The sequence below is a fragment of the Salvia hispanica genome, chromosome 4, assembly GCF_023119035.1.
Source record: "Salvia hispanica cultivar TCC Black 2014 chromosome 4, UniMelb_Shisp_WGS_1.0, whole genome shotgun sequence".
NCBI lineage: Eukaryota > Viridiplantae > Streptophyta > Magnoliopsida > Lamiales > Lamiaceae > Salvia > Salvia hispanica.
In genome coordinates this window covers 21,503,169-21,524,865 of record NC_062968.1, presented here as the reverse complement: position 1 = coordinate 21,524,865, position 21,697 = coordinate 21,503,169, and the positions used below count along the sequence as shown (strand labels likewise).

Sequence of the window (21,697 nt, the reverse complement as noted above, 5' to 3'; positions counted from 1 at the left end):
TTCCTTAAATTTCATGATTTTACAGAATTAATTTCATGCATGTGTATGAATTAAAATATATACTCCTAATTAAATGGAGTAATATATTATGTTTGATTATATATCACGAGAATAAATTTCATAAATTTCCTTAAATTTGATATACTCCATTTCCTATATTGAAAATATCATAGCCGTAGTACTACTATTTATTACTAATAGAAGCATACAAGCATTTCTCATATGGTGCATGACCAACTCTCATAAACAGAAACAAACACCTCTCTCTCTCTATCTCTCTCTCACTCAACTGCGGTGAAATACAGATTTTCATCAATCATATCTTCTGGAGCAGAGGTGAGTTAGTTGTCTTGAATTTCTGCTGTTTATACGAACTAATTAGTACTACGTTAACGTACGTGATTGTTCATAATTGTTTGTGAAATTGATTTTTTCTCTGTGTTTTTGGAATTTGTTGTTGAATTTGGTTTGAAACGCCTCTGCTTAGGGTTTTAAGCAAATATTTTAGTTCGCGGCGAGGAAGTGATTACTGATTGTGGTTTTGCAGGGATTTTGTGAATCGGAAGTACAATTGAAGTAATCTGATGGAGCGGAAGAAAATTAGTGGTCGTGGTGAATCGAAGAAGAAGTGGTTAGTGGTTGTTAATGATGATGGATACACTGAGTTATATGAGAGAAGTTTGGGGTTGCTAGAAAAAGATGATGAAGAAGAAGAAGAATTAGGCTTGCCTGAAATTTCTTTTTCTGGGAAGAAGAAGCCTTCTAAGAGTAGAAAGAGTGGCGGCATTTTCTCTTGTGCGTTTGAATTGCTTGAGGGAGAGGAAGATGAGAGTTCCAAAGCTGGGGGTTCAGGTTTTGGGTTGCTAGATAAAGATGATGAAGAAGAAGAAGAATTAGGCTTGCCTGAAATTTCTTTTTCTGGGAAGGAGAATCCTTCTAAGAGTAAAAGGAGTGGCAGCATTTTCTCTTGTGCGTTTGAATTGCTTGAGGGAGAGGAAGATGAGAGTTCCGAAGAGGAACACGATGATGTTGGTGATACACCATCTGATATTGTTGAACAGGATCAACATGGTGGTGATTTTAATGATAAAAAGCCAAACACAGAAGATTTAGCTTCGAAAAACAAAAAGAAGAAAAACAAAGGTGGGAAAAATCAGCAAGAGGAAGAAGAGGACCTGGACAAGATCCTGGCTGAGCTTGGTGTTGGACCTTTTGCTGCAGCATCTCCAGAGGAGAAGTTACAGAACCAACCTGCCGAACAAGAGGAGGGGCCTGTGGAGACTGTAACATCGAAGAAGAAAAAGAAGAAGCGCAAAGCGAAAGAGAACGCATCTTCTGCTCCTGCAATGGGAGAAAAACCAGAAGGAACAAAAACTGAGACGACAAATCGTAGTAAGAGAGTCCCAAAGTATGTCAGGGAGATACAGGAGAGGCTTGGTCAACTAAAGGAAGCTGAAGAGAGGAAAAGACGCGAAGAAGAAGAGATATTAAGAAAGGAAGAAGAGGAAAGGCTTCAACAAGAAGAACTGGAAAGATTAGCTGAAGAGAAAAGGCGATTAAAGAGGGAGAGGAAGAAAGAGAAGCTCCTCAAGAAAAAACAAGAAGGAAATCTTCTTACATGGAAGCAGAAAGAAGAGGCTAGAAGGTTGGAGGCAATGAGTAAGCAATTACTAGCTAATGCAAAACTGGAAATACCCACTGGTGCACCTGCCAAGAGACCTCTGTACCAGAAGAAAAAATCGAAGCCCCAAAACCAATATAATGGAGCAGCTATTTCAGAAAATGGGGAGATCACAGATGCAAAAGTGATCCAACAAGATGTTGTTGAAGACAATGGATCTGATTGTGATGATGAAGAGTGGGATGCCAAAAGTTGGGATGAAGTTGACTTGAAATTGTCAGGAGAAAGTGGAATTGTTGATGGAGAAGTTGATTCAGAACCCGAATCAATTTGGTTGGACGAGAAAGTAACTTCACTGATGCCACCAAAATTGGAGAATGTGGATGCTCAAAAGAACTCTGTGGCAGAAAAGAACAACAAAAAGAATTCTTCTACTCAAGACAAGAAGAACAAAACAGAAGTTTCTGATGATCAGCCTGTTCAAAATGGACTAAATCTTCGGTCTCCTATATGCTGTATTATGGGTCATGTTGATGCTGGAAAAACGAAGTTGCTCGATTGTATCAGAGGTACACGCGTCCAAGAAGGTGAGGCGGGTGGGATTACACAGCAAATTGGAGCAACCTATTTCCCTGCTGAGAATATACGTGAGAGAACCAAGGAGCTGAAAGCCGATGCAAAGCTCAGAGTCCCGGGTTTGTTAGTGATCGATACCCCTGGACACAAATCTTTCACCAATTTACGTTCTAGAGGATCAAGCTTATGTGATATTGCAGTTTTGGTTGTTGATATAATGCATGGGTTGGAACCACAGACAACTGAGTCACTCAATCTTTTGAAAAAGGGAAATACAGACTTTATAATTTCCTTGAACAAAGTGAGTCACCTTGTATCTTGGTGTTGTTGAGTTCTTCAAACCCATGGTGTTCAACTGTTTTCATTTGGTATTTGTTATAGGTGGACAGACTTTATGGGTGGAAGACTTGCCGTAATGCACCAATAGGAAAGGCAATCAGGCAACAATCAAAAGATGTCATGCTCGAATTTAACATGAGGCTAACTCGGGTCATATTTATCTCTTACCTTATGTAGTAGGCCTGATCACTGTCTCAGCACAAATTTTGGTCATATCTAATGCGGATTTTCTGTTGCAGATTATCACTCAGTTTAAGGAGCAGGGCCTCAATACTGAGTTGTATTATAAGAACAAAGAATTTGGGGATACGTATAACATTGTACCAACAAGTGCCATAAGGTTTTTCTAATAAGGGCTTTGTTAATTTGTGTTCTATCTGGTTTATGCAGTTTCTGACTTGTTGGTGATTGGAAAACAGCGGCGAGGGCATCCCAGATTTACTGTTACTGCTGGTGCAATGGGCTCCGAAGAAAATGATTGAAAGGCTTACATACAGCCATAAACTGCAGGTTTGTTACCAGAGTTCCCTCATCTGGTGGTGCTGCTTTAGAACGAGAAAGATACTGATACTCCAATGAAAATTCTCATACTTTGTCCTCAAACTTTGCCACAGTGTACTGTTTTTGAGGTTAAAGTGATTGAAGGACATGGGACCACGATTGATGTGGTATTAGTAAACGGCATGCTTCATGAAGGAGATCAAATAGTTGTCTGTGGCATGCAGGTCCTATGATTCATTTCCATTTGGTTCTTTGGGTTCTTTGGGAGAAGTTACTGACGAGCATTCGGTTGGATTATTTGGTGCAGGGACCAATTGTTACCTCAATTAGAGCATTGCTAACACCCCACCCCATGAGGGAGCTCAGAGTCAAGGTGAAACTTCTTACTCTATTATTACTAGAATACTTTGTTTTGGTTTTCCTGGAAATATATGTACTAGGTAGGCTATCAACTTGGTGTAGTATTTTGATTTGGATGCATTTTTGGTCATCCTGTAATGGTGGTGTGATCAAAGCTTTTTATTGATTGAATTTAGCATTTTCATTGTTTCTTTACAGGGAAAATATTTGCATCACAAAGAAATCAAGATTGCCCAGGGTGTCAAGATTGCTGCACAGGTAACTGTCTCTCATTCTTATAGAGAGTGGTGCTAGCATTTGTGGTCAATGTGTTTCTTCTATTGGTGTTAATTTTTAATAGGGTCCCAGCTAATACTTCCCCTTTTCTTTCTTCAGGGACTTCAGCATGCTATTGCAGGCACTAGTCTATATGTTGTGGGGCCTAATGATGATATTGAGTATATTAAAGAATCTGCTATGGACGATGTTAATTCAGTGATTAGCAGGATTGACAGAAGTGATGAAGGGGTTTATGTTCAGGCATCTACACTTGGGTCTCTAGAAGCATTGATCGAGTTTCTGAACACTCGGGCATTTGACGTACCTGTGAGTGGTATGAGTATTGGTCCAGTACACAGGAAGGATGTGATGAAGGCAAGTGTCATGCTTGAGAAGAAAAAGGAATATGCGACTATACTGGCTTTTGATGTTAAAGCAACACCAGTGGCTAGGGAACTTGCTGAGGAACTTGGAGTCCAAATTTTCACTGCTGACATTATATACCACCTTTTCGATAAATTCAAGGCTTACGTAGATAATCTTGAGGAGGAAAGGAACAGGGAAGAGGTAGCAGTCTTCCCCTGTGTCCTCAAGATCATTCCGAAATGTGTTTTCCACACGAAAGATCCGATTGTCTTGGGGGTTGATGTCGTTGCAGGCATTGCAAGGGTAATAGTATAATTTAAAATGTGTGTCAACAATATTTGTGCTTGGTTTTGCCAAACTCATATTTCTGCATTCTTCCATCTTACAGATTGGAACACCTATATGTGTCCCCTCAAGAAAATTTGTCGAAATTGGTCGGATATCATCTATTGAAAATAATCATAGGCAGCATGCTGATTATGCAGAGAGCAATGAAAAGGTGATCATTACGGTACGGTATATTGAACTTGGTAGCTTTTTGTCTTCTTTTTAGAGAAACCTTTGTTATTAATAGTGTCATTTTTTTCCTGGTCTTGTAATGAATGTATTAAGCAAGGTGATTCTTTGCAGATAGTTGGTAGCAATGCCGGGGAGCGACAGAAAATGTTGGGGATACATTTTCGTGTGGAGGACGAGCTTGTAAGCAAGATCTCAAGAAACTCACTCTATGCACTAAGAAAACACTACTTGGTTTGTACATCTCATCTCATCTCATATTATCGCACTCTCTCAGCTGCCTATATATATGAAGCACCCATCAACACTACTAATCCTCACTCCTTTCCACTGAATTGCAGGGCGTTATGTCTGCTGAAAAGAGATTACTTCTCAGATTGAGGAAACTGTTCAAGATACAGTGATTTTAATCAAGTGGAATTCGATGACCAGACGCGAAAAGTGCACACTATTCTGATCACTCGCTCTGTCAGCTTTGGATGTCGGTAGCAAATACAGTTGGGGGAGATTTTTTGTGACCAGTTTTATGATGTTTTTGTGCACATGTTTTGGAAAGGATTCTAATGTTGAAAAGATTTCCATTGATTTCAACACACCATTATTCTTTTAAATTTTATACTTAGTATTTTGTTTGGATTGAAATTCCATCATAAAGGATTTTCGCAAAAAAAAATTGTTGCTAGTGAAGTTTCAAATAGTATCTTATATTCAACCGTGTGATGAATTTAAAACATTTACTTGAAATGAAAGAAATCGCTAAAAAAAACATAAAATATGATTTGAACTTTATTTATTGGAGAAAATAGAAATGCTTCAATTCTATTGTCCAAGTACTAATACTTCTCCAAATTAATTATTATCATTATCAACTTCAAAATATTACTGATTATTCACAATTTAACGATTAATTAAATAATAATTATATACATAGATCTCCTATGGTCATAATTCACTGAATCCATTAGCAGGTGAAAAACTAAATCCATTAACCAAAACTAACCAAACCACACAGCACACAGCACACAGCACAACACAACAAATCCTCAAAACTCAACAACCCCATAATTCCTTGACCTCTCTCTATAAACACACATTTCCCCAGTCCTAAATTCAGCACAAACTATAACTCATCAGCATTCATGGCTAGACAACACATAACCTTCAGAAACCAGCAATTCAGCAATTCATACCTGGGATTTGGAGTTGGTAGTCTCATTCTGTGTGCATTGGCTCTGTTCATGTGTGCCAGCCACTCGCGTAGGCAATGGAGGCGCTGGAAATCTTGCTATGGCTACGGAAACCAAGATCCCGTCATCCAACTCAACCATGAAGAGATCATGGATTACCAGTTAGGAGATGTCGAGCCAAGCAGTGAAGGCACTCTGTGGAAGAAGAATATAATGATGGGAGGAAAGTGCCAGCTTCCCGACTTCTCTGGTGTGATTATATACGACTCCACAGGGGCCGTTGTCACCCCTGCCACGAACCACAGAGCTCTTCCTGCACTTACGTGGAAATGATGGAGATTCGTACTCCACAGAGACGACTAGAAGCTGAAAACTTGGTTCTTGTAAATCAAATTTTTTTTCCTGTAATTCTGTAAACTCTAATGTATATTGTGCAGCACTGATATTTATATTGCCTTTCCACAGCAAATTGACAAGTATAAATGTTTGAGTGGAAATAGACCTAACTATCTAATTTTAGTAGGTTAAAAGAAAGGTTATAATACATCAAGAAAGGTACCATACTGCCTTTGATAAACCTCAATTTGATATCAAGCAGTTTTGACACTGCTCCGGCCCCTGAATCCAACAACGTTTAACTTTGAAGTAGATCCAGCGCCACCTTTGTTTCTTCCACCTGGATGGTTTCTCCCACCAGACGACGTACTTCTTGAGTTGCTAGATCCTGATGAATTTGAAGTTCTGACAACCTTAACCACCTTCTTCTTGGGCTTGGAAAAGACAGAAGCTTTTGTAGATTCAGAAAAAGAGCTTTTCTTGGAAAATGCTGTTTTGCCACGAGCTTCAGATGGCTTTGTCGAGGCAGCTTGACCCTTTCTTTTCAAACTGGAGGTCATTTCCCTTTTCTCATTTTGCCCCTTCTGTTGACTGAGGTGTGTCCTGGCAAGATCCCTTTTAATTCTATCAACAGAGAGGGATTCCAAGCTCTCGTTTTTCAATATTGCTTCCTCAATGCGGGTGGCCAAAATCATGTTCTTTCTAGCTATCAAACTTGTCACCTTCCCTATCATCGCAAGGACACCATTAAGGGTCTAGTTGATGTTTCACGTTAAGGAATGCAAAAAAAGAAACCAATTTTCGTAAGGCTGAGTTTCAGAAGTGAGAAGAAGAATTCTATCACCGAATTGAAACAAGAGCTTTAGCACAGGAAAATTTTCAAAGTTTGTATACTGTAAAGCCTTATAAAGTACCTTTTGCCCCCATACGAGCAGTTCTTCCAGTACGATGGAGATAATCGATCTAAAAGGTTAAAAAACAAGAAGAATCAGATGGGAAAGCAGTGCATGGAGGAGGGGCAGCAAGAGACTTTTGGCTTACAGAATTCGAGGGAAAGTCAAACATAATAACATGGTCGACATCCAAGTCCAAACCCCTTGCAGCCAGATCTGTGCAGACTAAAGTGGGGCAATCTCCATCGTTGCTCTTAAACTTATCCAGATTCTCAATCCTGCGTCAATTGCATAAAATAACACCATCTTAGACAGGAGAGAAGTCAAACTCTAACAAAAGAGGGTTTCAATTTAAGTATTTAATCTTCCAAAGGGAGAATCTGTAAATCTCCACATAAGCTTTGCATTTGTCAGTGTGATCATGAGCTGCCTAGACAGCTACAAAATAAGAATGATAATCACATCTCGTCTTACCTCTGTTCAGCTGGAACCTCTCCGTGGTAATTGACCGTAGAGATATGGTTTTCAGATAAAAAGTGATCCACAGCTCGACTGGAATTCAATGTGTTGCAGAAAACCATTACTCTGTTTCCTTTTGCTAAACTTGGCTCAAGAACCTGTGATCCCATAACCACATTAACTAAGTTGAAATAGTTAAGAATTGCTGTTTATGTCATCTTATTAAAATCTACACCTGTAATAAGGCGTCCAGCTTATTTTCAGAACCTGAGAGTTTGACGAAATCATGACGAGCAGAAGCAATCTTCTTATGGAGTGAAGAAGTACGTAGATGAGCGATTCCTTGAAATTCCTCGTCAACCAGCTTTTGCACTGCCTTCATTAATGAAATGTTTTGTTAATTATCCAAGAGCACTATTGAAGCTTCATGGGAAGTAGAAGAAACAGCCGAAGGGCCTGAATTCTGTTTTTTTATTAAAAAACACTAAAATTCTTTTAGTAGTGATAGTTTGCAAAATCATTACCAAAAAATATCAAGGATGCTAAAAATGTGTTGCAATAGAAGAAAGCTACCAGTTCAATCACATTCACAAGAAAGGCCAAAAATTAAAGAACTTTGAAAATTTGGAGAAATAAAGCTCATATCTAAATTAGGTTATGCATATATGTGATCAAGATCCTAGTAAGCATACCGTCGTCATTGTTGCAGTTACCAATACTGTTTGGAAGCCTAGACCATCAGGTTTAGATGCACGACTCCTCAGTGGAGCAAGAAATTTTCTGATGTCAGGCCCAAATCCATGATCAAACATGGTGTCAGCTTCGTCCAACACCTATCAAGAGACTAAAACTTTCAACAAGGCAAGGAATAAATAGATTTGGCAATACAAGATGTTTATACGAAAACGAAAGTGATAGAGGAGGCTGATTACCAAGTATTTTATGTCCCCATAAACCAAATTGCCTTCTTCGATATGTTGCAGAACCCGGCCAGGGGTCCCCACAACCATGTCAATCGGGTTGTTCAAGGAATCTTCTTGAGGCTTTAAACGCCCGCCGCCACTTACCATGGTTGATCTGAATCGTGCATGGTGGCTAATAGACTTGGAAACACGGAACACCTACACATGCACTTGAACTTCATTGATTGAATCAAGTGGCCAACTGGTCATATCTTTAAGCAACTAACAAGAGAAACATAAAAACTAACCTGCTCACACAGCTCCCTTGTTGGGCAGAGTACAACAGCCCGCGGGCGCCTGGGCTTCATCAGCATACCGTGCAAATCCTCGTCCCGTCTCAACAACTAGAATTCAACATGAAAACAATGTGTTTCAGACTTTCAGTACTAAGTGTATTATAAGAGCATTCTCATCAGTATACTTCAATCTCTCCACCCCGATGCCAAAGGCACCCCAAGAACTAGGCAAGAACATTGTTCGGCACTAATAACACATCCATCATGTACACAAAAACATCAGCATAACAAATCAATGGCTACCGTTTTCTTCAAAGAAAACATTCGGTACATAGTGATAGATTCATTTCCACCCTACTTAAACCCAATTAGGATTCAGAAAAATGAGCAACAGATGGAATCAAATGAGATTACACAAGAAACAAGAGCAAGTCAAAAAAGCCACGATGATTAAACCTGAACAAGGGGCAAAAGGTAAGCAAGAGTCTTGCCGGAGCCAGTGTGGGACCCCAACACCACGCTCTTCCCATCAAGAACCGCCGGAATCCCAATACATTGAATCTCCGTCGGCTCCGTAATCCCCATTTCACCCAACGCCCCCATCACTTCCTCGACGCCATTTCCACCGGAGATGTGGGCTTTGGAGCGTGGGGAGAGTCCTTGAGGTGGCGCTGCCTCAGGCTTTCGAGGAGAATCGAATGCTTCGCGGGCTGCAGCAATTCCGCCTCTTCAACAGCGGCGGTGCAAAGGGGGAGGGATGGAGAAGCAAATGGGGCGGTGGAATTGGAGGCATTTGGGGAGAGAGCTTTTGCTGTTGTGCCCATTTCTGGTTTGGGCGAATTCGAATTCGATAGTAAAGGTCGGATCTTTTTGTAGAATGAGTTTCCTAGTGAAGAAGATGAAGCTCATAACTGCAGAAATTGATTTCTTTATTTTATTTTTAAGAAAATCCATATTATTTCCTTTAAAATTAACATTACAGTATGGAGTAGTTAAAAATCCCAAAGCAAGTCTACAATAGTACAATACATACAAATTTCTATGATTTTTATTGGAATCCCAAATTGAGGAGAATTGTCATGTGACAAAATTTTGATCTGATTTGTTCTGAAAGCGGGTTACTAATAGTGAAAATAAAAGGAATAACAACACTAACTGTTCAAATTTTTAATAAAAAATGAGTAATCGTAGATGATCTATAATTCTATCATACAAAATACACTCCACACAAATTAATAAAAATAGCTGGAATCAATAAAATCATATACTAGTATTTAAACTTGAGACTAGTACTGAGAAAGAGAAACATTGGTTTAGTTTTACTGCATCGAATTCCTGAAAGATATCCGAGCAATCAACTGTTGCAAAGCTTCTTCAACCACTTGACTGAAAGCGCTTACAAACTGCTTCACAGTGAAAATGATGTCTCACTTGTAAATCTCAGGCTTCAACACACCAATATATGGCAAGTTCCGGTACTGCTCGGCGAAGTCGAGTCCATAGCCCACAACAAACTCATCTGGGCACTGCCAATACATGAAAACATATGTTTAGTAACTCATGATTCAAGACAAGTTACTCCATATGAGAGTAGTAGCAACTGATTTGAGTTATCGACCACAAACCAATCCAATGCTGGTAAATACATCACCCTTGCAAGAGTTAATACCTCAAACTGAATTGGGTGAACTTAATCATGAAGAGCTAATTTGAATATGAATTGCAACAAATGAAGGCAGGGTGGTAGTAAGTAGGCTTAGCTTAACACTAATAAATTGTGATGTTTTGCTAAGTTGGATCGTAGCATGTTGCGAAAGAAAAGACATAGTAGCAAATGGCATCATAAACTACGAAACTACAAAGTCTGTTTGGCATTAGCTCCTATAGACCAAAAATAAGATCATACATTTGTTACATTTCATATAAGTTCTAGGAATTGGTGAAATTAGCCCTTGTGTTGAAGGCATCAATTATTTATCAGGAAAATGAAGTAAAGAATCCATCTTCAAGATTGATACATAATCACTGGTGTGGTATTGAGGGAGGAAGATAAGAGAGGGGGAGAGATCACCTCAAAGCCACGGTAAAACTTCCCTTCACCGACAACTTGAAAGTGAACCTTTCGCCTTGCTGGTTTATCAAGAAGAGCACAAACAGACACGGAAGAGGCACCATTCGTTTTCATGTAATCGATGAGACATGACAAGGTGTTCCCCGTATCCACAATATCCTCAACCTAAGCAGCACAGGAAACAATCGGAATAGACTTTTAAGTAACCAGAAATCCTACAAAATCTTAATCCATTCAGATGCCATTCAACGAAAATTGCATCAAACATCATCAAAAGCTCCTCAATTATAAACCATACAACGTGGAGGATTTACAAAATAAATATCTCAGTAAACATCAAACAGAGACAATGCTGCTCATCACCACAATTGGAGGAATCAGAAATCCTACAAAATCACAGACCAACGCATACAAACTCCGAATCCAGATGATAGTAGCGAATTGAAAATTGGCCCAAACATCATCAAAACCTCCTCAAAAGCAAGCCACACAATGAACCAGAGCATGAATTCAACGATAGCAGATACACATATAACAGGCGTGACTATACTCAGTCAGTAAAATCGTCGAACACAATCAAGGCAACAGACAAAAAGCAGGAGAAACTTGAGCACCGCGTACCAGAATCACGTGCTTCCCTCGAACATCGAGTTTCAAGCCGAATGAAACGAGGGGCTGGCCATTGGAGACGGTGCCGGAGCCGTAGGATTCGGCGCGGATGAAATCGACGGTGATAGGGAGATGAATCTTCCGCACAAGGTCAGCCACGAAGAGAAAAGCTCCAGTGGCGACAGCGACAACCGCCGGAGCAGCGCCGCTGGCATTGAAATCGGCGGTGATTGTGGATGCCAGTTCAGAAATCCTTTGCGAAATTTGTTGCTCCGTGAAGAGGATTTTGCGAATGTGGTCGTTCATTTCCACTCACCTAATGATGCAATTAATCAATCAACCACTCAACGTAAGAACACTGCGATAATGCTTATCAATATTTTAATTCACTCACTTTTACAAAATTGCCAAGGAATGCTTTTAAGTTTTAATTAAGTGTACTCCTACTACTTAGTTGACTCTATAATCATGATTTTTTTATTTTTTTCCATAAATTAATTTGTGATATCATTGACTGATAAACCGGAGAGTTATTAGATACTGTTTGTTCTGAATTGGCTTGAATTTTATAAATTGCCAAGGAATATAGCTGTAAAAGTTTATGGAATATAGGTCATGTTTATAGCTGTAAAAAGTTTATGGAATAGACTGAAGTACATAAATGGTATCGTGCGTAAATGGTACCTGATCTTTATTTTATATCGTTTTTGGTACTTATAAATTACATTTTTGGTACCTGATGCAATTTTCTTTCCAAAATGTCCTTTAAACAAATATATTTTCTCATTTATGTCATAGAGGATATTTTGGGCATACATAAAATTAGTATCAAAAGTGATATTATAATATCTTCTCTCATTCTCTTAATTCTTTATACTATTATTATTAATCAATATTAATATTATTATTTTGATGATATAAATTAATAATTAATTCATTTTTAATACCATTCAAATATACTTAAATATAATTATATTTAATTATTATTGTTATAATACTAAAAACTGATAGTAATTATTAATTTATTATATAAATTATCAATCACATAATATTACATAATAATAACAATTATTATTATTATTATTATTATTTTATATTAAATTTGTAACTAATCTGTACCGCCTTAATAAAAATTTAATATTGTGAATTGTATCCATAATGATATAAAAAGTTAAATATTTTTAGTTAGGTGTTTCAACTTTAAAATGAGTATAAAATAATTTAATAAAAAAATAGTCAATTGATTTAATTACTTTAAATAATTAATTTAATTAGATATTTTTTATTTATATTATGAATGCAATTAGATGTATGTACAAAACACTAAAAAGAAAGAAAAAAAGAAAAAAAGTATTTTTTTTATTTATATTATGAATGCAATTAGATGTATGTACAAAACACTAAAAAGAAAGAAAAAAAAAAGAAAAAAAGAAGGAAGAAGAAACATAAACTAAGGAGAAGAATGAAAAAAGATAGGAAGATAAAATGCTAGATAGGAAGATAAAATGAAGAAAAAATAAAGAAGAAGAAATTAAAGAAGAAAAAAAGAAATGAGAAAGGAAGAAAAAATAATCACATATTTGGGGAGTACTATTTAATTGAAATTTCCAAAAATATCCTCCATGAAAAAAAAAAAATCACATATTTGGTACCTAGGGTTATTTTTGTCACTGGGTACCAAAAACGATATAAAATAAAGATCAGGTACCATTTACGTGCGAAAGTGAAAGATCAAGTACCGTTTATGTAGTTCACTCTATGGAATATAGGTCATGTTTATGAGGATTAGTATTATCACGAAAGTCGAAATGTCAACACTATACGTGGTTTTGTAATAAAATAACACCTCTTAAAGTGACACAGTGACACCACGTATCCAACAATATTATAAACGCTACACAGCAGCATATAGATTGTTGTTTAGCGTATTGGATATTGCTGGTCGGGAAAAATTGTTGTTTAGTGTATTGGATATTGCTGGCCGAGAAAATTTGTCCTTGAGCATTTTTTGTGATTGCCACATGGCTGCTGATTATTCGTCCACGTGTACAAATTATTGGCTATGAATGGTGTTACTTTAAGAGATGTTGTCATTTTAACGCACCCGTGACTTACTAAATATTGTAAAGCTAGAATATGTAATGACATACTTACAAATTGAAAAGAAATATGGAACACATACTCGCGGATACAAAGAGTATTATCAGGGGATGTTTGGTTTGCAAAATTGTATCCCGGATTAAATATGTAGTGTGTTTGGTTAATGAGATTCAATCCTAGATGGATAATCATGAGATAATTAGTCATAGCTGACCACCTATGACTAAAATAATTTCACAACTCAATCATAGATTGTATCTTGGAGAGTATTATTTCTAAAAGGAAACCGAACATCAACTCTGTCTTACATAATTAAAGCCTCAAATTGTATAATTAAAAACTAATTTGATAAAAAAAAAACGTACATAAATATAAAAAATAAGAAAAATACACACAAAATAAATAAGAGGAAAGATATAAAATGAAAAATCAACAATAAGAAAGACCCACATAAAACAAAGTCTGGAATTTAAATGCCAACTCTCTCTCAACACTGTTACTATTAATCGTTTCCTTTATATAAAGATGTGTTCTTTTTAGTTTTAAATTTTGAGACAAACAGGAGGGATAAAATCATATGAAATTTACTTATCACATTTTAGCAGACCCTTTTAATCTCATAGTAGTATATTTTGAAGGTGGCAAACGTGAAAAATGAGATCATATTCTTTTAAAAAATTCAGTTACTTAAATATATTTTCCATAAGATAGTATACTATTATGAATGAATTAAAAAGCACTAGAAATCTTGAATACTACTACTAAACTGTATATCACTCAATAAACATTTTGTACATATCAATCACACAGTTATATTTAAAGCCACTACTTCCATTTTACAACCATGCACAAGTTTAAACATTTACATACAAAAACAGTCTCATCTTCCACTTTGCTCTAAACTCATCCTCAGTTGATCCATTCCCAGCATTTTCATGAGAAACATACCCTCACTAGGAGGCTCATTATACCACAGATGACACGCAGGTGCCGGACTGAGGAACACCCAACAAAAGTTCCTAATAGCTGCTAGTGGCGGGGAAGCCAGAGTAATCTTAGCTTACTCTCCGGTAGCGCCCTTCTCTCATGCTCGACACTCTCCTGTATTCAATCTCTGCATCGGAATTTGATGCGCCAAACTGATACTTGCGCCCGATTCTGGGAGCACCCATCTTAGAGAATATGCTGTTTCCGTGGCTTGAAGAGTGGTTAGTGTGGAAGCTTCGTGCAGTATCTCCTAGTCGCCTCTGTGGAACTTCATCTGAGACCAAAGCAAAGCCATTTTCAGGGAAAGAGATACGAGGAAGATGGAGATGACAAGAATCTGTGAGCAGATTCAATAATATGTAGAACTTTTAACAAGTTTAAATCACGGTAAGAAGATTATGTAAATGAGAAACTCATAATTCACCTTCAACATGATTATACGAGCCTCCAGTATGCACGCTGCTAGAACGATTTAGTCGTACTTTACTGAGCTGTGGGCAAGGAAAATGTTCTTCCCTCTTCTTGGTTTCGAATACCTCTTTCTTGGGAGGAGTTGTAATATGTTCCTCCTCAGTAGGCTGATTGGAAGCAAAAGGTGTTATGCTAAAGGAGTCTTCTGACACATCAGAGATCTCAACATAATTAGTTGTGGTGATGATTTCATCTGCACTGAACCCAAAAGATGCTCTATAAGCTTCAAGTTCCTCAGCATCTGGTTTGCAAATTTTGTTCTGACGGTTCTGGTATCCATTTCCACCATTTGAATAAGCATCGGATTCCTTGGAAATACTTAGCCTACCACCAGAATTAGAAAAGGATGAATGGTCAAGGTAGAACTGTGCAAACGTTTCGGGGCAGAAGAAATTGGAATCTTGACGTGATTTGGAGGCTCCAGGTGCCTGGGCACCAACAAACATGCCTGAGTCGGACTTTGCATACGGAGACCCTTCTGAAGGAATAGAGGGTTCCCACCGAGAAGGGAACTCCCTTTCATTAAAGGATGATGATAAGCAATCACCAGAGGCTCTTGAAACAGGGGATCTCAGCGTACTTGCAGGACTTCCTGGATAGAGTAAATACGTTGAATGAAGATCATTTGCAGTAGGGTAGCCGTTCTTATCAGTGGTTTTGAATTTCGCAGATGATGAAAGGAAATGCGCGTATGGCACATCTGGTGAAGATGGAGTTGTCAAATGTGCCAGCTCTGGTGGAGGAGTTAAAGGAGCTGTTGATGGTTCAGTTGTAAAAGTCGAGAATACAGGAGGAGATACCAGTCGAGTGTCGTGAGCATATGGACCAGTGACGAACATATTAGATGAAGGAGCTCTGGGTGAATTAGCAGACAAGAAGCAGTTGGGCGACTGAGCTGTTGATGGGAGTCCAGAATTCGAGAATGAAGCCGGTGAGGATGGTGGAGCTAAAAGAGACAAAGCAACACCAGTAGCCTGATTGGCCAATCCACCGCCTTGAGGCCCATTCGGCTGATTTGATATAGAATTGGCATCAGGGATGCGTGATGCAGGAACAATACGCTTTCCACCTTTTTGTGTGCGGAAACAAGACAGTCCAACCAAACAACCTGCCCATCTTTTCCGCTGCCAATATAATAAATCAGTAACATCAAACATCCATTCAAACAAGTGTTGTTGATGGACAATTCATAAATCAGCTGAATATACTTCAAGAATAGCTGAGACTTATATAAAATAGAACTATTGTTTCACATAATCAACATACCCGAGGTGAGGGAGATTGCTGTGGCTGCAGAAACCTGTTCTGCACCGATGCCATAACAAGCTATTCACTAGAGGACTGCACACCAATATCCGTGTACTCTTCTTATCCAGTGACGAGTCTGGCTCACTCACAATTCAATCGAAGATTATAACTAACTAGCCACCTGTTAGTTGAACGGAAATTTCATTTGTAAGAACAAGTTCAAGAAAGCAGATTTAGTGGAATTGATTATTTGCCAAGACACCTCAGACATTATAACAAGCATACCCAGAGAACCAGAGTTGAAGTGCCTATAATTCAGGTAAATCAGCTGCGATAAATGCCTTATGACAGGCGTAGGAAATTCTGTGAAATCACAAGATCTTAAAAAACCTTCAAGCAAGGACCAGTTAAAAGAAGATAATTTTTCTTCCTTAATCCTATTCAATTGCATGCACTGGAAAAATCCATATACAATAGAAAAGGCATAATTAGGCATCATGTTCAAAATTGATTTTTTTTTCCACACAAGTCAAGCTTTTTTTCTAGTTTGACAATTTTTCACACAAGTCATTGAGTTCTCTTCATCAAGATAATAATATTCCAAATTTCCAATCCAGCTGATTTTAAAAAGAAAATCCTGTTGCTAACAAACAAGAAAACGACCCTAAAAAAAGAAAGGAAAGTGCTGACTGAAGCTACTGTGCTCTTATTCAACAACCCTTGGAAAACAAACACATCAAAACGCGGAGAATGAAACAATGTGATTTAACAACATTACCGAATCAACCAGCTCCACGCACACGAAATAATCATAGAATACATAATAAACTACGAATTGTAAAATATAGCGAAAACCTAGCAAGCAAAACAGCTACAAAATCAGAAATTACAGAAAAGGAAGAGGCAACAACACGGCTTAGAAAAGCAAACTGCAAAATGGCGTGCGTTCGTTACCTGAGAGCAGCAGTAACCGTAGCTGTCTGAGTTGGGGTGCTTGGAGGGAAGAAAGAGCGCGAAGATCCACAGAAGTTGAGTGATAAAGAAGAGAGAGATGGGGTAAAGGCCTAGATCTGATCACTTCTCTTTGGATCGTTGATTCATTTTTATAATAATTTTCTTTTTATTATTTCCCTCTCACTGTTTTCTCTTTTTGTCTCTCTTTTTGGATAATATTATACCGAAATTGGAAACGGAACCATTTTCATTTTTGCAATATCTCATTATATTTTTATAAAACAAAATATTCATTATTCTTTTTTGTGAGCTCTACTTCATTATTATTAATCATGAAAGAGATCGTTCATTTGTCCTACCAAAGGCCTCGTATTAAAATCAGATGGATTTTGATTGATGAATACTTATCAGATCCATAGATGCATTTATTACATGCATACACATTATCAAATTGAATCATTTAATTCAACTCGTGTATAATAAATATAGGGTAATTCTTCATATTTACACCTAAATGGAGATGTATTTCGTTAAGGCGTGACCTTAAAAATAAGAATTACGATAATATTTCTATTTTTTCATTTTTATAACTATCAGAATTGGGATCATGAATTTTGGAGGGTGGATAATAGTAGAATTAATATCACCTCATCCCTAATTTATAGTAATGAATAGTACATGTAACTCTGCCAATTCATTAATTTGATAACTATTAAAGCTCAATACAGCACAACCACTGTTTGTTTCAAGACGAGATTAACTAAACAAGAAACATGAGCATCGATAACACACTTTTTCAATGTATGTCTGAGAAAATTCCTGACATACTAGATTATTAAACAAAGGCTGGACTTGTTATGTCTGTGCCTCTTCAATCAGACAGCAGAAAAAATCTCCCAAATAGGAGATTGCCCAAGAGAGAATAATGCAAAAACGATAGGTGCGAATTTCAGTCTAGAGGAAGTTTCTGATGTCTAGCGACTTCACTTCGGGCATTTCTTCGTCCTTAAACTCTTCCCTGCAATAAGTTGGAAGGGAGAGAGATTTGCTTGAATTCAATTTCTCAACAGAAATATCATGTTGCATAGAAGGAAAAGGATAAAAGGCGTACCGTTTCTTCTGAGTTTCCATTGCTTCAAGAGCATCTTTCTTCAGCTCTTCAAGTTGGGCTTTCGCTACTTTAAGTTCTAACTGCTCCTCAAGTTTGGGCAGATCTTCTTTGCGAATGCCAAGCCTACATGATCACAAGTTAATAAGTAAAACACCACCAGGAAATGACCGGAACTGATACTTGCAGCATCTATCATGCTTTTCAGATGCTGTAAACAAGGAGGCTTTGCATTTGCAGATTTCTTCATGAATGCTAATTTTATTCGGGGAGCTTACTTTTGGTTGACCTTGTCAAACTCTGCCTTCAGCAGGCCCATCCCCTTTTTGTCGTTTCTCAGGAGAGGTTTCTTCAGTTCCTTCTCAACGTTGTTCAGTGCATCCATCATCATAGTCTCCGCGCCTAGATCATCAATAAGGCCTCTCCTGCCAAAAGTAACTTGAGAAAATGAGCAACCAGAGCAGCTGAGTTGAATGCTAAACAATTAACAATACATTCACACTACATTTTCCTTTAACAAAAATTAATATTGTAAGAAAAGCAAATCCTGATAAAATAATTCCATGATTCAACAAGATAGTATATTATAGTTAATGAGCCCATAATAGTCAAGGTCACAAAAATCAAAAAGTAAAAATCACATATAGCATGTATCGGGAGTAAGTTTCATATAAACAACAATGCAGGGATAAAATGAAACATAAAAGGATTGTAAACAAAATCATCCACAAACTCAGAAGAAAAGATAAATAATTGAAAGGATACATGGGCAGAAAATTAGCGTATAAACATACTTCACCCTTATATCCTTCACGGCTAGCAAGTAGGATCGAACATCAGAAATGTCTTGTGTTCGTGAATCAATTGTGTGCTTGATCCTCTGCGACTCTGAAAAAAGATCAGCCCTGCAGGTATTGTGCACATCAATAAACAAAGGTACAATATCATATGATCAGAGAGAAATAGACAGAAGATGTTTTACATTCTAAATGATTTTAGGAAACCTTAATGAAAAAAGTAAATGGGATAGGAAAAGAAAGGGAGGGCATATGAAGTCTGTTATGCAATATAGTGTTGCAATTATATGGTGATTGGTGAAATATTAAATTAGTACATAATCTCCATATTTCTCTTTGATTCAAAATATATTTTCGAACTGGCTCTAGCTCAAACAATAGTTTGTAGAATTCTTAATATATACTCCCTCTGTCCCATTAAAAATGCAACGTTTTCCTTTTTTGGTTGTCCCATTAAAAATGAAACGTTTCCTTAAATAGAAACAACTCTATCTCTACTTTTTCATCTCTCTTACTTTACTCTCTCTTCATTAACTCACAAAACAACACTACATAAAATCCCGTGCCAATTCTCAAATGTTGCATTTTAAGTGGGACGGAGGGAGTATTATTCAGTTTGTGCCAACAAAACATTCCAACAAAAAAGGGCTAATTACGAGCGATCACCACTTGAGACTAGCTACCAATTAAAACGTAAAAATTAAGAGTGAGATAAAAAAAAATACTACTCTTATAAAAAACACTGGGACTTCATCACAATCACGTGGATTCCATGGAAATGAATTATAAAAGTTATGACCCACTTTAGGAAAAGCAATATAATATATAGGGTCAAAAATGCAAGGGCATTAAAGTAATTTGAAATTGGCCAAGAAAGCAAAGAGTCACAGTAAGAAGATCTCACTTTTCTCTTATAGTCTGCATGACTTTGGCATACTGAGCCACAGCAGCAGGATCTTCAGGAGCAATGGTGATCTTCTCTTTCCTTAAGATCCCTATGGCTGTCTCAAATTTCTTCTTAACGTCAAGAAATATACCCTTCAACATCTCTTTGCACAAAAATACGCAACAGTTAGAAACTCATATATATGAGAGACAACAAGTATCCAGTAACCTGAGTCCTGATAACTCTAAATATCATATGCACCTAAAAGTACATGCATAGAAAACAAGATAGTACTGCCTATCAAGAGTTAGTGACTAAAACACAATAACATAGGCAATCCGTCATCATCTAGCAAACAAATAAATTTGTAGAAGCAAAATCGAAGAATCCCACAAGACAATAATTTGAAAAGTATATCTAAAAGTTCAGGACACTATGTTGAATCGAGAACTAAGAAATCCTTGAAAACTGGCACAAATAAAGTAAATTTGATAGCTAGAAATTTTCATTTGAAATATGTTTGGTAAATGCTGATCCCAGATATAATCCCAGATGATATACTATATACAGTCATAATTCGAAAATGGAAACGCTGCCAGATGAATCCATACTGAGATAGGAAACCTTTTGAAAATGTACTAATATCATAGATGTAACATGTGAGTATAAACATGAGACATCAAAATCTGTAATGAAATCTGAGGTCATGAGACTATTCGAAGTTGCAATTTTTTATAAAGATAACCAAAAGAAGACAATATTTTGCTACAATGCACACAACTAGTAAGTGTATCACAATTCAGAACACGCGATGAATTGGATGTTCCACAAAACAATTGATAAGCCCGACACAAGTACAACAGGGGGACTATTGGCTGTCTACCTGGCGTCCCCAACAGTGATTTACTAATTATATTTTCATGCACCTTTGGATAGTAATGGTATCTAAAAAAATCTGCCCCATTTACTTTAATAAGGTCTCTTGGTGGCTTTCTGAGCCACAAGAACACCCATTTAACATCGCTATACGTCCCTTTGCAGAAACGAATTTGTCAAATTCAAATTCAAATTCAAATTAATAAAAACCCCGGATAGTTTGGTACCCTATTCCGAAACCCCACCCAGCAACGCTAACCACTAAAAATACGTGTTTTCCCATTTATTCTCTTGGCTGATCACCCCATTCATTTCAGAGTGTGATACATTTCTCTATCCCATCGTACTCTACCTCAATATCAGGAGACTTTTATCCATCATCAGCATCGAATCCACTAATTGACCCCCAAAATTAGAATAAAATAGCCAGCAATAGCACGAGAGAAAGAAATACACAAATTAGAAACCCACCATCGCCCTTCAATGAGGCAGGAGCGCCGCCAGCTCCTTTGGCAAAGGAACGGGCCGGAATAGCATACTCCGATCGGAGAACACTTTGCCCCGCATACAACTGCAGAAAACCAAAAATAAATTCAGCAAAAAAACATAAAATGACATCGAAAATCAATCATCCTATTTCACATCATCGGTCATAACACCACAAAAAAATCAACGATTGGAGCTGCGATTGTACTCAAATGAGCTTGCACACAGATCCGGTCAATAGAACGAAATGTAGAGTGTACCAGAGAGGGATTACCTGGCGAGTGGATCTCGAGAGGCAACGAGCGGCGAGAGCCATTTTGGGATTGGAAGAAGCAATTCACAACGGAGATGAGTTTGTTCGATTTTTGGAATCGGAGAGAGCTTAGCTTGGAAATTGACCTAGTTTATTCTGGTAGAGGGGCAGAAATGGAAATCTCAGAAGAATGACAGTGATGAGAGGAAACGGTGTCGTTTAAGTTCCCTCTCCTGATCTG

The 21,697-nt window shown here is 37.5% G+C and overlaps 6 protein-coding genes across 7 annotated transcripts; 2 read left to right on the top strand and 4 right to left on the bottom strand.

Annotated features, from left to right (window-relative positions):
* The first annotated feature begins 584 nt into the window (after positions 1 to 584).
* On the top strand, positions 585 to 5,128 carry LOC125220640 (eukaryotic translation initiation factor 5B-like). The gene is made up of 11 exons (XM_048122793.1): positions 585 to 2,498; positions 2,579 to 2,686; positions 2,776 to 2,876; positions 2,956 to 3,046; positions 3,151 to 3,261; positions 3,345 to 3,410; positions 3,596 to 3,655; positions 3,773 to 4,324; positions 4,410 to 4,520; positions 4,652 to 4,771; positions 4,879 to 5,128. Exons 1-11 carry the CDS (start codon positions 585 to 587, stop codon positions 4,939 to 4,941), a joined length of 3,297 nt encoding a protein of 1,098 aa, XP_047978750.1. The 3' UTR covers positions 4,942 to 5,128.
* A 353-nt stretch (positions 5,129 to 5,481) lies between these two features.
* On the top strand, positions 5,482 to 6,193 carry LOC125221942. Its single transcript, XM_048124289.1, has one exon. The coding sequence runs from the start codon at positions 5,677 to 5,679 to the stop codon at positions 6,055 to 6,057; it is 381 nt and encodes a 126-aa protein (XP_047980246.1). The 5' UTR covers positions 5,482 to 5,676; the 3' UTR covers positions 6,058 to 6,193.
* On the bottom strand, positions 6,154 to 9,623 carry LOC125221940 (DEAD-box ATP-dependent RNA helicase 39-like). Its single transcript, XM_048124287.1, is given in 10 exon segments — positions 6,154 to 6,787; positions 6,975 to 7,023; positions 7,102 to 7,231; positions 7,428 to 7,570; positions 7,648 to 7,788; positions 8,105 to 8,245; positions 8,345 to 8,533; positions 8,623 to 8,718; positions 9,067 to 9,239; positions 9,242 to 9,623. Coding segments are annotated over 10 exon segments (1,728 nt in total). The 5' UTR covers positions 9,435 to 9,623; the 3' UTR covers positions 6,154 to 6,314.
* A 130-nt stretch (positions 9,624 to 9,753) lies between these two features.
* LOC125221941 (hypoxanthine-guanine phosphoribosyltransferase) lies at positions 9,754 to 11,683 on the bottom strand. The gene is made up of 3 exons (XM_048124288.1): positions 11,303 to 11,683; positions 10,682 to 10,846; positions 9,754 to 10,136 (listed from the first exon to the last, which is right to left on the bottom strand). Exons 1-3 carry the CDS (start codon positions 11,594 to 11,596, stop codon positions 10,038 to 10,040), a joined length of 558 nt encoding a protein of 185 aa, XP_047980245.1. The 5' UTR covers positions 11,597 to 11,683; the 3' UTR covers positions 9,754 to 10,037.
* A 2,451-nt stretch (positions 11,684 to 14,134) lies between these two features.
* LOC125224400 (uncharacterized protein At1g76660-like) lies at positions 14,135 to 17,202 on the bottom strand. Of its 2 annotated transcripts, XM_048127798.1 has the most exons (5): positions 17,051 to 17,186; positions 16,382 to 16,459; positions 16,115 to 16,277; positions 14,802 to 15,972; positions 14,135 to 14,651 (listed from the first exon to the last, which is right to left on the bottom strand). In XM_048127798.1, the coding sequence occupies exons 3-5, from the start codon at positions 16,166 to 16,168 to the stop codon at positions 14,446 to 14,448; spliced, it is 1,431 nt and encodes a 476-aa protein (XP_047983755.1). In that variant the 5' UTR covers positions 16,169 to 16,277; positions 16,382 to 16,459; positions 17,051 to 17,186; the 3' UTR covers positions 14,135 to 14,445. The 2 variants fall into 2 exon arrangements, with proteins under 2 accessions (XP_047983755.1, XP_047983754.1); XM_048127797.1 differs by lacking the exon at positions 16,382 to 16,459 and having other exon boundaries at positions 17,051 to 17,202.
* Positions 17,203 to 17,722: 520 nt separating this feature from the next.
* Positions 17,723 to 21,637, bottom strand: LOC125185569 (probable ATP synthase 24 kDa subunit, mitochondrial). Its single transcript, XM_048082123.1, has 7 exons — positions 21,478 to 21,637; positions 21,189 to 21,288; positions 19,860 to 20,004; positions 18,953 to 19,063; positions 18,437 to 18,583; positions 18,162 to 18,284; positions 17,723 to 18,068 (listed from the first exon to the last, which is right to left on the bottom strand). Exons 1-7 carry the CDS (start codon positions 21,517 to 21,519, stop codon positions 18,005 to 18,007), a joined length of 732 nt encoding a protein of 243 aa, XP_047938080.1. The 5' UTR covers positions 21,520 to 21,637; the 3' UTR covers positions 17,723 to 18,004.
* Positions 21,638 to 21,697: the final 60 nt, after the last annotated feature.

Excerpts from the sequence above, each read along its gene's own strand:
- LOC125220640 (XM_048122793.1), top strand. The coding sequence starts at position 585 with ATGGAGCGGAAGAAAATTAGTGGTCGTGGTGAATCGAAGAAGAAGTGG. Across the intron at positions 2,877-2,955 it reads GTACCAACAAGTGCCATAAG|CGGCGAGGGCATCCCAGATT; the intron begins GTTTTTCTAATA and ends ATTGGAAAACAG. Across the intron at positions 3,262-3,344 it reads TAGTTGTCTGTGGCATGCAG|GGACCAATTGTTACCTCAAT; the intron begins GTCCTATGATTC and ends TATTTGGTGCAG.
- LOC125221942 (XM_048124289.1), top strand. The coding sequence starts at position 5,677 with ATGGCTAGACAACACATAACCTTCAGAAACCAGCAATTCAGCAATTCA.
- LOC125221941 (XM_048124288.1), bottom strand. The coding sequence starts at position 11,596 with ATGAACGACCACATTCGCAAAATCCTCTTCACGGAGCAACAAATTTCG. Across the intron at positions 10,847-11,302 it reads GAGGGAAGCACGTGATTCTG|GTTGAGGATATTGTGGATAC; the intron begins GTACGCGGTGCT and ends TGTGCTGCTTAG. Across the intron at positions 10,137-10,681 it reads AGTTTTACCGTGGCTTTGAG|TGCCCAGATGAGTTTGTTGT; the intron begins GTGATCTCTCCC and ends ATGTATTGGCAG.
- LOC125224400 (XM_048127797.1), bottom strand. The coding sequence starts at position 16,168 with ATGGCATCGGTGCAGAACAGGTTTCTGCAGCCACAGCAATCTCCCTCA. Across the intron at positions 15,973-16,114 it reads AGCAATCTCCCTCACCTCGG|CGGAAAAGATGGGCAGGTTG; the intron begins GTATGTTGATTA and ends TTATATTGGCAG. Across the intron at positions 14,652-14,801 it reads CTCGTATAATCATGTTGAAG|ATGAAGTTCCACAGAGGCGA; the intron begins GTGAATTATGAG and ends CTTTGGTCTCAG.
- LOC125185569 (XM_048082123.1), bottom strand. The coding sequence starts at position 21,519 with ATGGCTCTCGCCGCTCGTTGCCTCTCGAGATCCACTCGCCAG. Across the intron at positions 18,584-18,952 it reads GTGAAGGATATAAGGGTGAA|GAGAGGCCTTATTGATGATC; the intron begins GTATGTTTATAC and ends TACTTTTGGCAG. Across the intron at positions 18,285-18,436 it reads TTTGACAAGGTCAACCAAAA|GCTTGGCATTCGCAAAGAAG; the intron begins GTAAGCTCCCCG and ends GTGATCATGTAG.